The sequence below is a fragment of the Epinephelus fuscoguttatus genome, linkage group LG1 (genome assembly GCF_011397635.1).
Source record: "Epinephelus fuscoguttatus linkage group LG1, E.fuscoguttatus.final_Chr_v1".
Lineage (NCBI taxonomy): Eukaryota > Metazoa > Chordata > Actinopteri > Perciformes > Serranidae > Epinephelus > Epinephelus fuscoguttatus.
Window position 1 is genome coordinate 19,275,190 of NC_064752.1, and position 14,576 is coordinate 19,289,765.

Consider the following 14,576-nt stretch of genomic DNA (forward strand, 5'->3'; position numbering starts at 1 on the left):
GTACTGCCTTGTTGACACTGGCCAAACGCTTGTATGAAGTTTTTGTAGATCAAACCTTTGTTTTATTTTTTGTGTTTTTTTGGTAATCTATCTGCCTATTTAACACATGCCTCTGCACCCTGAGTAAAATCCATAGACTATAAAATAATGGATGTAGCAAAAGTGATGTCACCCTTTGGTTTTTTGGATCCTGTTTTGGCATTCTGGCCATCACCATCATCTATAAAAAATGGTGAAATTAACAACAGAGACCAAAACTGTTTATGTAACAGGCTGTACATATGTTTATTTCTGCTGTAAAGTCAGGCATTTTAACATGAGTGTCTGTGGGGATTGACTTGCTTCTGGAGCCAGCCTCAAATGGCCATCAGAGGAACTGCGGTTTTTGGCACTTGGCACTTCCAATATATTCTGTCTACAGGCATCCTGAACAACATGAAAATACCAATGTGTGTTGAAATCAAAATTCAAGTCTAAAGCTATTGCTTTGGACCGATAACAAGTGTGTGAACCACACAGCAGGTGATGAAACTGAGATGGATGGCCAGGTGTTTGATGCAACGTTAGCCTGGTCTGCTTCAGATTTCCTGCAGCAGGTTGGCGGGGAAGAAGCCGAGCTTCCGTCCTGTGCTGACCTTCAGGTAGCCATTCACCTCCTCACCCTTCTTTACTACGATCTAAGGGCACAGAAAACAAGCACACTTAGACTGGGAAAATTTTAAAATGTCTTTTGCAGATGTAGGCTTGTTGTTTTCCTAGATGCTGTTTTGTTTTGATCCTACATGGTGGTTTATCAAATACAAATCTATTGAGAGCACACAACCATGAGCAGACGTTAATCTGTAGTTCAACATGTGAGAGCACACAGTGACAGATTTATAAATGCAGAACAAGTCTCAACACAGACAGTCTCGGAGCCTGTGAGAAGAACTGTGTCACTATTTGTGTGCAACAAGTAGAGCAATTTCTATAGTCTCACAGACAGGTCGTAAGAGGATTTGACCTTGACAGCTAGATTTACATGTGTCAAGATGGAGTTTGTGCTTTAAGTTTCTTTACGCATTCTCAGTCATTCAGAATCTGCCAAAAATAAATACACAAATAAACAGAAGTGAGATCAGATTTAAAGAGTATGCACAAAACCTGCATTTAGCACTTTGACATCTTGAACAACTCTTGATTTGCAGAGTTGTTAGAGAGGCAGTGGCAAATCTGGCATATACCATATAGTGATAACATATTGAAAGCCCTGTGGCACATAGCAGCTGAATAGTTGTCATGTCTTCATGAGAGGAACAAGAATTTAAAGTTAATGTCCAGGTTAATTTACAGCGAGGGTTAAATTTAAACAGTTGTGAGGCTCAACAACAAGGTTACATGTTAGTGACAGAACATAAATCAGTGACACCGCAACATCTGTCTCTTCATGTCAACATGACGCATGCTTGTGTGTGTGTATGTCTGGGTGTGTGTGTCTATTCATCTCTTTTATAGCTGTCATGTCAACGCACATGATGGCTGTATCTACATGAATAACTGCACCATGTTTAGTTCACTGAGCTGGAAAGCAACATGTGTTTTCTTTTAATTCACGTTTTTAACACCAGGTGTAAAAACCTGCATAATTACTGTGTTTGTTGTTTTCGCCCTCCTCCTCCTCCTCCTCCTCCTCCGGATCAGTGTTTAATTATTAAGGTGTATGAAACTTCCAACGGTCTCCAGTGTGTGTAGGACAGTGGGTTAAGTTTGGCTTTAATTAAGAAAACAATCAAAAAGAGAACTGATCTGAGAATTGGTCATACAGTGCTTCAGGCTGCATGTTGGTGTGGATGTTACTTCTTTGTGTTTGTGTGTAAAGTATACTGTGTGTGTTGGTGAAGATTCTCAGTCATCCAGGTCATGGTAACATAAGTGCTATATCGTAGGCAACTGGACTTGCTTGAGTTTCTTGAAGACGTTTCACCTCTCAGCCAAGAAGCTTCTTAAGTTCTAACGGACTGGTGTGAACCCTTAGAGTCACTGAGGTCACATGTGAGTCGTTGATCCACCTGGCCACTTTGTGTATCGTAAGATAGGTCCAGGTGAGAATGGGTGTTAAGCCGTCTGGGGAGGGATCCCAAGACTGCATTGTAAGTGCGTGATAAATGGTGCCATAGGCCACCTCCTCTGTTTAACGATGGTTGTTCCAATTTGACGTAGATGGCTTTTTTCACGCCTCTTTCAAACGATCTGTCATCTCTGGCTGAGATGTGGACATTGCTGTCCTTGAAAGAATGTCCCTTCTCCTTTAGATGTAGATGGACAGCCAAGTCTTGACCTGACGAGCTGGCTCTCCTGTGTTGCGCCATGCAGTTGTGGAGTGGTTGTTTCACCAATGTACAAATCAATGTGCGTTCCTGGCTGCATTGAATTGCACACACTACATTACTCTGCTAATGCCTGGGTGTTTTGTCCTTACGGTGTAACCTTAACGACTCTGTAAGGGTTCACACCCACACAGAGTTTAAAGCCTGTGACTCTGCACCAGTCCGTTAGAACTGAAGAAGCCTCTTGGATGAGAGGCGAAACGTCTTCAAGAAACTCAAGCAAGTCCAGTTGCCTACGATATAGCAGTTATGGGTGTGTGTGTGTTTCTGTACCTGAGAGGATCAACTGTCCTCAGAGCCGTCGAAATATAGACATATTTCAAGCTCTCAGTTCTTCAAATGTATTCAGTTTGGAGATAACACTAGGATTAGGTTTATTGTGCATCTGCATTGGAGTGTGTGAGCATGTGTGTGTGGAGGTGTGTATTAACCTGGTCTTTCTTCAGAGTGATTTGGCCCATTTCTCTGTTGCCAACGAAGGAGCGTGTCACCTTGTAGACCCTCTCTCCCGCTCGCACTCGGATAATGTAGTTGGCAGGTATAAAGCCTGTCCTCTCTCCGATCTTCCCCTGGTGGAGTGAAAGCTTTAACAGTGACGTGCCTCAGTTCCAGTTTCTAATTCAGACTTGTCAGATGACTCAATTTAAACATGGCCATAATTGCCCGGTGTGGCTTTGAAACCTGAGTGACTTGAAAGCACAAACCAGTGTCACCACAGCATGTCAATCCGAACAGAGAACTGCCAATCATCAACTGTATTGTTCAGTCGACTTTAAATGATGTTCATTCCAAAAGACAGCGTGTACATAAAGAAGGCCAATTCATGTTGAGTAGAAAACTGGGCTGAAATGAACACATGAGCCAGCCAGTTTATTTGAGAACTCCAAAAACTCCGGTAACACTCCAGGGGGTAAAAGACTCCGTCCCAAACTCTGACTCTTCTAGCGTAACAGACACACTTCATAACTTTACACACATACTCGTTTACCATACTGAGTGGGGACCCCCTCCCCTCTCTGCTCCACCAATCTCCAGCCCGCACACTGACTGACAGCGTAGCCGGTAAACAGAGCTCAGCTGTTTATTTAGCCTAGCAATATCTCCGGACTATAGTAGCTGCAATGGACGACTTTGAACGCGATTTTGAAGAGTTTCTTGTAGCGGACACAGACCCAGACCCATACACCCTGTGTTTGATGCTGAGCGGGCGAGAAGAGAGGCTGAATGCACAGAATGGGATTTGGTGCTACTGCTACCATCGTTGGGGAGATATATCATCAGGAGGAAAAGCGCCGCAGAGAGTGCATCACAAGGAGTGAAGTTGCGTCTTCTTTTTCTCGCAGATGACGGTTCGGGTTCATTCTCTCCTGTTGTGTAGTAAGTGCGGTCCATTCGCAAACTTTATAACTAAAAAAACTTTTCGCTACTCTCTGTCGACGAACTAGTAACACTCTCTGCTGTTTCTTCCTCCTTCTTCCTTCCTTCCGCTGTCTTCGTTGGTTCATTTATACACGCGAAACGCGTTCTCTGGCTGGCTTGATTGTCCGCTCGGGCTGCCTTACATACATGGCGGCGCAAGATGGCGACCTCTCTAAAGCAAGGCCCTTGCTATGTATATATATGTAAAAGCATAATTATAAGGCTACGAAAACCAAATTAATTTTATTTTATAGCGATTATACACTTGTATAAACATATTAATGGGTAGAATATTCAGATTCAGATTGACAATAAACCATGCCAAATATTATACACTGGCCCTTTAATCGATCCTCAAGCCATCCAGATGTCTGTCGGTAAACATTGTATAACTTTTGTAGAGCAGACAGGATTAAAAAACATCACTCTGACGTCTCTGTGAGTAATATGTGAAAACAAATCTTGGACTCACCCTCCACCACTCTTCATTGGAGTCATCTATCACTGTGATGCGGTCGCCAGCACTGGGGAACAAACAGGATATTAAATATTTAAATATCAAATTATGACACAAAAAAGTTTTTAGAGTGAGTGAGGCAGTCAGGAGGAAGAGAAACTTAAAGAGAGACTTTGAAACACACTGGGAGAGATTAAAGGGATAGTGCACCCAAAAATGAAAATTTAGCCATTATCTACTCACCCATATGCCGATGTAGGCCCTGGTGAAGTTTTAGAATCCTCACATCCCTTGCGGAGATCGGCGGGGGGAGCGGCTAGCACACCTAATGGCAGACAGCGCCCCAAACTAACGTCCAAGAACACAAAATTGAATCCACAAAGTATCTCCATACTGCTCATCCGTAGTGATCCAAGTGTGCTGCAGCCCCGACATAAAAAGTTGTTTGGAAAAACGTCATATGAACTCTGTTTTTAGCCTCACTGTAGCCTGTAGCTCTGACTGCTTCTCTGTGCTCCGCGTTCATGTGTGCACGCTCAGGGTGATCGGTCTCTGAAGAGCAGCAGTCTCGTCAGTACTGATGTCCAGATTCTCAAGTGCAGGCATCGCCAATTCCCAGTCTGAGCAACAAAGACTTTCCTCATCCGTTGGCATTGCTTTGCATTTGAAACAAATACACCACCAGGTTTCCAGTGCTCGACTCCGGTATTCTGCGGCTGGCTGAGGGTTAGGCTCATGAGCTGCTTCATGGCTGCTTCGTCCAGTAGCCTGAGTTCTGTGCATATACTCGGGCTCAAACAAATACGGCTCAACAAAGAAATGCTGTTCCTCCTCAGTTTCAAAGTCTTCAGACACGCACACGTGAGCGCGGAGCACAGAGAAGCAGAGAGAGCTACAGGCTACAGTGAGGCTAAAAACAGAGTTCATATGACGTTTTTCCAAACAACTTTTTATGTCGGGGCTTCAGGACACTTGGATCACTACGGATGAGCAGTATGGAGATACTTTGTAGATTCAATTTTGTGTTCTTGGACGTTAGTCTGGGGCGCCGTCTGCCATTAGGTGTGGTGGCGCTCCCCCCGCCGATCTCCGCAAGGGATGTGAGGACTCTAAAACTTCACCAGGGCCTACATCGGCATATGGGTGAGTAGATAATGGCTGAATTTTCATTTTTGGGTGCACTTAAGTAAGGTGGTGATGGGCTTACTGTACGTCCAGATCATCCTTCTCTATGGCTTTGAAGCGGTACAGAGCCAGGTAGTAGTGAGACTGACTGAACACGCCGATCTTCCCCGGCTGAGGCCTTTTACTCTGATGAACGCAAAGAAAATGCTGATGTAACATTCATTAACAGCTTATCTTCATCATAGTTTTCAGTGACATCATCATCGTCCTCTGACCTTGTCATCAGCAGGAGCCTTGTCTCCTTTTTTGTCTCCTTCTGTGTTTGCTGGTAGAAAACAACATCAAGCAGGTTAGCGATGCAACTCTTTCCAATGCTGATAGCTGCTCAGAGACACACTCACCTCCTTCACCTCCTTCTTCCTCCTGTTTGGGCTGGGACTCATCCTCCTCCATCATCATCATCATCATCTGAACAATTTCAGATAATATATGGAATTTATTATAACATAGTCTGTAACAGAGCATCACGTTAAGAAGAAAAGAAACGCAAAAATAAAGTTGAAGAAGACAAAAGAAAAAAGTTAGTAAAACCAATGCACTGTGACAATGAATAAAGTTAAAAGAAGATTCTGCAGACCAACCTGACAACCTACAGTCACGGCTATAAGGTTACCCGTACATCAAAGTCTAGTGAAACAGTCGACAATGCTTCAGCAAACATTGAATTACCTCACCATGTGGACAGACAGATGTGTGCTGCATGAAGTATTCACACTCACATTCTTCTTGTCCTCGGACCCTTTCTTGCGCTCTTTGTTGGCCATGATCACACCGATACGCAGCGTCTCAAACACAGGGTCGGTGCGGTTTGACTGTGCTGCCGGTCAGACGTCATCAGTCAATAAACACACAGAGAAAAGATGGATGCAGGTGAGTGGGTGAGCTATTTTTAAGTTTGGTTAACTTTAATGCAACTGTTCCTACAATCTTGGATGGTTACGTTTGATTTTGTGAACCACAACCAATCTTTTCTTTTGTGATGGTGTCTGTTTATAATGTTGTGATCTGAGCCGATAGTCATGCTATTCATTTCTGGTTTACTGTACATCTGTCACTGTAACTGTACAATAAAGCCTCTTTTAGTTTAGTCTTTTAAAGCTGTTGCACATACTTAATTTGAACAAGGAAACTGATACTCTGTTCAGACCGACATATACACAACTAAAACATTACTGTAAGCTGAGCAGATAATAAGATGCTCTTTGACATAAATGCTTCATTTTAACGTCAAAATTATAAAATGAAAGACAACATCTGGCTGGGAAAGTATTACACATGTTGAAGCAAATTTACAAAATTAAATTCCAATAAATTCCCCCAATTTCTGAATGAAAATGAAGGGTAAACTGAAAATCTGGAGAAATGTCAACATGTACTCACTCTCACTAATCATAAATGGCCGCTTGGTCAGCAGCCCTACACTTAGATCTATTATGCTTTAGGTACCCCTGTAGCATCAGTTTTGGATGTGTCCATTTCCTCTTGTTACGTGCATACAGTGTCTTTTCAAAACAAACTATCAGGGCACCCGCTGGCATAGTGGGTAAAGAAGGCATCCCATATATGAAGGCAATGCTTACGCTGCAGCGGCCGCAGGCTCGACTCCAGCCTCTGCTGCATGTAATCCCCCTTCACACTTAGATTATCCTATCCAATAAAGGCAAAAAGCAAAATAATCTTTAAAAAAATACTAAAAACTTTAAATTTCTGCACCAAAACTACTTGGTTACAGCCTGGCATTGTTGGACCAATCCCCATTTGCAAATCAGTCTGGAACCTCTTCGTTCATTTTAAATTTCCACGGGGTGTTATCAGCAGCTGTAGATTAAAATGCCTGTGGACACAACTGGATAGACCTGCAACCAATGAGAGCAATGAAATGTGATATGTGTGATATGTGTAGCGTAAACATACTCCAGCATGCACAGATGAGCTGTGATGCTGTGGCATCAATATGTCTGCTAACGAGAGTTACTGTTTTTGCCATTAGAATTTGAACATACTACTTCAGTAGAAAGTCCCACTCTGGCTGCAGCCATTTTGGTTGTTATAAAAATATCTCACACTATGTTACTCTTAACTAAACTAGGTTCAAGATGGCTGTGGCAAGTCAAAAATGATGATGTCACGTATTTTGAAGTAAGCGTGACAGCTCATGTCATTGTCTGAAACAGCTGCTACTGGACTAATCGCAGACAAATCGACTGTAAATCTGATTTAACAGAAGGGAACCAGACCTACCTGCCAGAGCAAATAAAACATGAGCTTGCAAATTCATGTAGTTCCCAGACTAACTTTGTTAAGCTTATGAAAAGATCAAAGTTTGGGTTAAAATGACGCTGACTTTTGGTTTCACACAGTACACATACAAACAGTGCTCTACTGGGTGAAAATCCTATGTTTGTTTGACTCATCAATCCACTTAAATCTCCTCTATGTGTAGACTTCCTCGCTCTTCGTACTATGTCAGTTGCTCTGAGAGCCTAATATTGCCATGGACGTGTTTACACTGGAGTGACAGGGACCTGGGAATCAAAATGTATATGAGTAGGACTCACAAAAGGGCAGCAACTGTGAGACTGTGGCATTCTGCTGGCTGCTGTAGAGAGGAGAACTGTAGGCTCTCCTGAATCCTGGAGGCTAGGAAAGGAGAGAGGAGAGGAGAAGAGAGGAGAGGAGAGGAGAGGAGAGGAGAGGAGAGGAGAGGAGAGGAGAGGTACAATAAATATCTCAAACAAAATTCTCTGCAGTATATGTTTGAGTTAAAACCAGTCATCTGCAACATGAAACTCACAATTTTGCCAAAGCACCTCTGGAACTCCACGTAGGACTGACACTGGTGGTGGATGCTGGTTTTGCAGTTCTTACATCGCAGTGCAAACTTATTGTTTACTGAAGGGAAAACCAAAATACGGTAAAATAAAATTACACCCAGCTCATGATGCTCTAGAGTTCAGTTATGTTGTCATGGAGGAAACAAACAAGATGGACGTACACACTATCATGCGTGCGCAGACGTCACAAAACTTTGGTTTCTTGCAGTAGTGGTCCTTGAACTTGTGGGGTCTGTCGTTGACTGGTTTGATTGGTTCTGGAGGAGGTGGTTCATCTTTGTCTTCCTCCTCTACCTCTTCGTCATAGATGAAATACACCTGAAGACAGGTGAAGATGGAGGTTCAGAATCACAACAGAGCAGAATAAAATGCTGCTTGAAGACAAAACATGAAGCATGATGAACTCAGACAAGCTCGAACAGCAGATATGGCCAACAATTCTGTCTATCTTTAAACTGTTTGACAATTTTATCTGCCAATATCTTTTAATTTTAGCAAAACAAACTGAATAAATCCTCCTTAATGACTCATTGGGATCTCATTGAATTGTTTTCCTCTGTTTGTTTGCCTCTTTATTTAACCCAAACAGTCCCAGGATCCTGCACCACCCACCCACAGTCTGACAGATTCATATGAGAATGCTGCTATTAATACTGAACCACATGCGGTCTGAGTCATATGGAGTCCGTCTGGTGTGTCTGTTCACACAAACTGTATCATATCAGCCAGAGACAGATCCATGAATAATGACTTTGAACACACACACGTGTCAGGAATACTGTACGTCTTTTTTCAGTTCATATTTCACTCAAGTTCATAAAGCCAGTTTAGAAAGTAAGTCTGCATGATACTGGGAGATTTTGCACTCTTTGGTAGGCACACACACACACACAGTCCACAGGTGGGATCGACTGAAAGGGCTTAGATCTCAAAATAGCGCTCACCGGAGACCGACAGAATTCCCAACTGAATGCAACAAAGCTTGACATTGCTCCTCCTAAATATACTACAGTCTAGTCAAACAGAGCCAGGAGGATGCACACAAAGATTTGCACACACACACACACACACACACACACACACACACACACACACACACACACGTACACACGTACACACTCAGAGGGACGCCTGACAGGCTGAACTGGCTCTGACTCTCCATCGCTGGCAGGATTAGAGGCGTCCTGTGGCTGCCAGGCGGTGGATTTACACTACAATAACTGATAATACCAGGGACAGTTCACACATTACAGCGCCATCACTCCGCAACTCTATTTAGCTGTCAGGATTCCTAAACAAACCCACCACAACGTCTCGGTACATTCGGCAACTTAGAGTCAACTTGTTCAAACCCACTTTGGCAATCTGTCAGAATCAGGCAAGCAGTAAAACAGGAGTGTTAACTTAACTTGATGTTTGCTCAGAGTGTTAACAAGATGTTAGGCTGATCAGTGTGTGTTAAAGGGTCAGTTCACCCACTATCCTCCTGTGGTTTATTCTGTTGGGGGTCACGGGGGGTGCTGGAGCCTATCCCAGCTGACATTGAGCACCCTGGACAGGTCGCCAGACTATCACAGGGCTGACACATAGAGACAGACAACCATTCACACTCACATTCACACCTACGGACAATTTAGAGTCACCAATTAACCTGCATGTCTTTGGACTGTGGGAGGAAGCTGGAGTAGGCTACCTTGAGAAAACCCACGCTGACACGGGAATAACACGCAAACTCCACACAGAGGAGCTCCCCTGCCCCAAGGTTCAAACCCCCTCCCCTGAATGCGAACCAGGAACCCTCTTGCTGTGAAGCGACGATGCTAACCACTGCACCACTGTGCCGCTTTTGACATAAAAATGCTTAACAAATATAAAATTTAAAGGAAAAGTTCACTCCAAAATGACAAAACAGGTATTTTTTTCCTATAACCTGTAGAGCTGTTTATCAGTCTAGATTGTTAGAGTGTCACAGATATTGGCCGTAGAGATGTCCGCCTTCATTTGAAAAACTCAACAGCAACGTCTCTTTCCAGAAATCATGACCCAGTTACTCAAGATAATCCACAGACCTTGTTGTGAACAGTTTCATAGGAACTATTTTCTTTCTACCAAACTACACCCACCAACTGTACCACTTTGCATAAGAAAGCGTGTGTCTACTGCCAGCTCACCTAGCACCACTGAGCTATCTACAACACAGCTCAACTGAGGAGGACGCCATTAATGTTTATATTTCACAGTTATATTTTCAGGTGTACTTCGGTAGAAAGAAAATAGTTCCTACATGAAACGGCTCACAACAAGGTCTGTGGATTATCTTGAATAAAAAGGTTGTGATTTCTGGGAAGAGACACTGCTCTTGAAGTATTTTATTTTTGAGTATTTTTTTCTTTTTTCCCACTTTGAGCACCACAAGCCGAGTGCCATCTAGTTCCATTATACTGGAGAGAAGGCAGACATCTCTACAGCTGATATCTCCAACACTCAGCAACTCACACAAAAACAATCTAGACTGATAAACAGCACTACAGGTAAGAGAAATATGTATATCTGATTTTGGGGTGAACTGTCCCTTTAAGCATGGCTCCACAGGTATTTTAAGTGTTATGACTGACAATATGTTAACTGAGTTTTTTTATTTTTCTTTGTGCTGTTTACATCTCTAATGATGTAAACTGAAGTTTTGTTTTGTCTTTCTTGCGCATTAAGGCTCTACGACTGCTATTGTGCAACCCTGTGTTGTACAGTGACAGTAGATGAACCTTGAGGCCATGTGTATAGTTCAGAAGAGGATAGTTTTTAGGCTGCTGCCCGATTTTGATTTTAACATTTATTCGGATGTCACATAATCTTTTCTTAATCAGGGGTGAAAACAATAAAAAAAAGATGGCACTGGTTATGTCTGCAATTTCCATGTATGCATCTCCACCTGCTCTTGTTAATGTGTTAAAGTCCATTTATTATAGTTTTCTGATGTGTTTGTCTGCAAGCAGCAGAATTTATTTCAGCCACTTTCCTATTTTAAAACATTTCCCTTTTTTTTTGCTACTGGTTGTTAACGATTTCACACAAACAAAATAAATTTTAAAAATTAATTACTTCACTTAATTTTTGATGATTTTAAACAAATAAATAAAGAATAAACACCAGGGCATTAAATAATTGCTATATGTCTGACTGGCCACAAATTGAAGGGACAGAAATCTCAAAACCTGAGCAAATAAATCTCAAACTTTATGTAGACTAAATGCCACTAAAAGTACGGGAGTTTTTATTGTATTTGAACAGCAAATCCTATAAAACATAAGCTCCAATGTTGATCACACTCACACATGAATTATTCCTAATGTAACACATTTTGTTAGACTTTGTTGGCATTGATAAATAATATACGTATGTGCCACATGGCGTGTTGTGTATGTTGGACGTCTCACCGTGTTGTCCTCCTCTTTCACCACATTATCAGGGAGCGGCGGGTGGTCATGAATATCCACAGAGTCCTTGTCATCCATCCTGTCATCGTTGGGTAGCAAATGTCACACAGAGAAGCAAATGTTGAAATGCAAAACACAAATATGTGACTAAGATTTCTCATGGTGGTCGAACTGGAACGTCACATTCCAGGTTTTTAAGTATTAAATGAGTAACTCTCTGGTATGTGACATTAAAGGACGAGATTGCTTATATGCAGCAATGGATATGATTATTTGTAATTCATGCTTCAGTGACCCACATCAGGCAGCTTGGTCCTTCCCTGGTCCCGTCTGCAGACTGAACTTACAGGTCATAATGAGCCATGGTGTCGCTCGGTCAGTCGAGGTCCAGTTCCTCCAGATATTGTGTGATCCAGCAGATGGCTCTGTGGTCAGAAAACACTTCAGCATCACTTCTGTTGCTGTGAAGGGAATCACCAAAAGTGCCCTCTGAAAATCCCTGTAGGTGTCTCATAATGAAGCAGCTCCTCTCTGCTTCACTTACAGCTAATGATCAACCAGAAACAATAGATTAAAAGATAACATTTCTCATGCGTTATTAATATTAATTCACAGGTCTTCTCACCACGGTTGGCATTACTTTAATTATCAGTGAACAAAGTGCAGCTGTTCTCAAGATGCAGTGAACGCTGAGGTCTGTCCTCGAGAGGCAACTTGATCTTTGCAAAGTTAAAACAGGACGCACTTGTGACCGGGTACATGATATATATCACAAACACATCTACAAGTTAAGAGAGTTTCACCTTCTCAAACTGCTCTACATGTCAGAATATATGAACAAAAAAACATGTAGAGATCTAACAAGTGCCGAGCAAGTATTAGTGAGGAGTTAAAAATGTTTAAGGGAGAGAAGATCACTCACGCAACCTACCGTGAAACTTGAGTCCACTTCTTCTCAGAGTGAGGTGGTCTCACGTCCTCAGTGCCATCAGGCGGCGTCTCCGCAGCTCCAAACTTGTTGGGACACTTTCTGTCTTTTTCTGCCAGCTCTGCTGTTCAGTGCTTTACATGCTGAACTTTCCAAATGAGGCTTCAACAGGTGGCAGATTTTGGATGAGTAATGCCAATAGGCCCAACCCGGCCCAGCCCTGAGTCTGTATGTGCGTGTGTGGGTGTGTGTGCGTGTGTGTGTGTGTAAGCGTCCATGTGACTGTTTGGGACAGCTGAGCACTTTAAAAGTTCAGAGGCTCTCCCAGTTGAGCGGTAAAAAATGCCCTGCCTCCTCACTCAGCAACATAAAGTGTCACGTCGAATATTCTCACACAAACTATTTGTCTTGTTTTGGGATTTGGGACAGACTGAAGTTCATCTGGGTGCAGTGGTGGAATTGAAATTTCACTTGTCACAAGTAGATGAAAATTATATTTCTCAGGTTATCTCACACCAGGGGCGTTTTAGTGGGGGGACAATTGGGGCTGATTACCCACGGCCTCAATGGGAGGGGGGGGGCTAAGCCTGTAATAGAAAGTTTGGTTTTGTTTGCATTTTTTTTTTTATTTCTAAGTAACTTGTGCCATTAAAAATCAAAATTGGCCAAATAAATCGGTTGAAATTCTGAACTTTGTATGAAAAAAAGGCCTCTGAGGCCTCTCTCACCCCTTAGGCAGAATTTATACTTCTGCATCGAATTGACGTCGTACGTCGTTTTCAGGTCGACTTATCTGTCAATAAAGTTGAATTAGAGTCGACAAGTCATTTGATGACATCATCACATTGACACGGAGGAGGAAAGTGAAGTATCTCCACACATGTGATGTGTGTCTGTCAAGGCCCGAATATACTTGGGCGGAATATATGCAGAACAGATTCTGCGGAGGTCCGCGCGGACTCAAAGCGGACGTCCGCAAGCCCTGTGCGCGCAAAGCTCAGATTTTACGACCTTGCGGACTCCGCTCCGCGCACCAGTGACTGCTCAGCATGTATTTTTCACATGGCGGGGATTTTTCACGGACATTTTTACAGGAAACTACAACGCGGAAGTGTGCTCGACTATGAAAGCCCGAATGACTGCGGACATTCCTCGCGGAGTCTGCTCCGCTTATAGTACACCCGAGTATGTTCACTTTTAGTCAAGGATAAAGTATCAGCGTAAGCCAATCAGAGGCAGCTATTGCATTCCGTACACAAGCACACAAAGAGAGAGAGAGAGAGGGAAAAAACACACGACTTGTCGACTCCTCCTGGGGGGTGTCGACACGTCGACAAATCGACTTTTCTGTTAATGCCCTACTACCTACGCTGTAGCCTGACGTGCACCCCCCTCCTAGAAATGTAACTATGTGCCGTGGCAACGCAGACCTCCTGTCTATTTTTGTAAGTTGAGCCCATTTCCCTCAGTGGAAATGAATCTTTTTTTACTTTTATTTCACAGATAAAAAATAAATAAATTGTGAAGACAATAAAACCTCCACAGAAATAGCATTTTTAGTTGTATGTGCGACTTATCCTGGCTTTATGAGCAGAGAAAATCTCCAATAACGCTAATAACGTTAGCATGTTATATCTGTTTGGAAAACCTGTTTAGTATAAGACAGTTGTTTTGTCGGTGGACCTTGTGAGTTGTAATGGAGCCAACTTTTGTAACGTTAACTTTGTCAAATGCTAGCTGCTAGGCTAATTTATACAATGTAAAATGCCATAGACTTGTGCTAATAACATTAGCATGTTGTATTTGTGGGGAAAATATGTCCAGCAAAAGACAAGTGTTTGTCTGTGAATGCTGTGAGTTATAGTGAAGCTGATTTGTGTACTTGTGTTTGAAATTGTCTTTATTAGGTCATGTTTAATGTGTGTTTAATGTGTGTTTTGAATCAGCTAAACT

General features: G+C 42.6%; 1 protein-coding gene across 3 annotated transcripts; it reads right to left on the reverse strand.

Moving 5' to 3' along the window:
* Positions 1-278: 278 nt before the first annotated feature.
* Positions 279-13,034, reverse strand: LOC125896284 (SH3 and cysteine-rich domain-containing protein 3-like). Of its 3 annotated transcripts, none has more exons than XM_049588939.1 (13): positions 12,627-13,034; positions 11,995-12,120; positions 11,696-11,774; positions 8,423-8,579; positions 8,222-8,319; positions 7,986-8,067; positions 6,147-6,244; positions 5,769-5,835; positions 5,643-5,692; positions 5,450-5,553; positions 4,258-4,309; positions 2,798-2,935; positions 279-677 (listed from the first exon to the last, which is right to left on the reverse strand). In XM_049588939.1, coding segments are annotated over exons 2-13 (1,026 nt in total). In that variant the 5' UTR covers positions 11,997-12,120; positions 12,627-13,034; the 3' UTR covers positions 279-578. The 3 variants fall into 3 exon arrangements, with proteins under 3 accessions (XP_049444896.1, XP_049444806.1, XP_049444721.1); XM_049588849.1 differs by having other exon boundaries at positions 12,043-12,156; XM_049588764.1 differs by having other exon boundaries at positions 12,043-12,120; positions 12,627-13,033.
* Between the last annotated feature and the right edge of the window lie 1,542 nt (positions 13,035-14,576).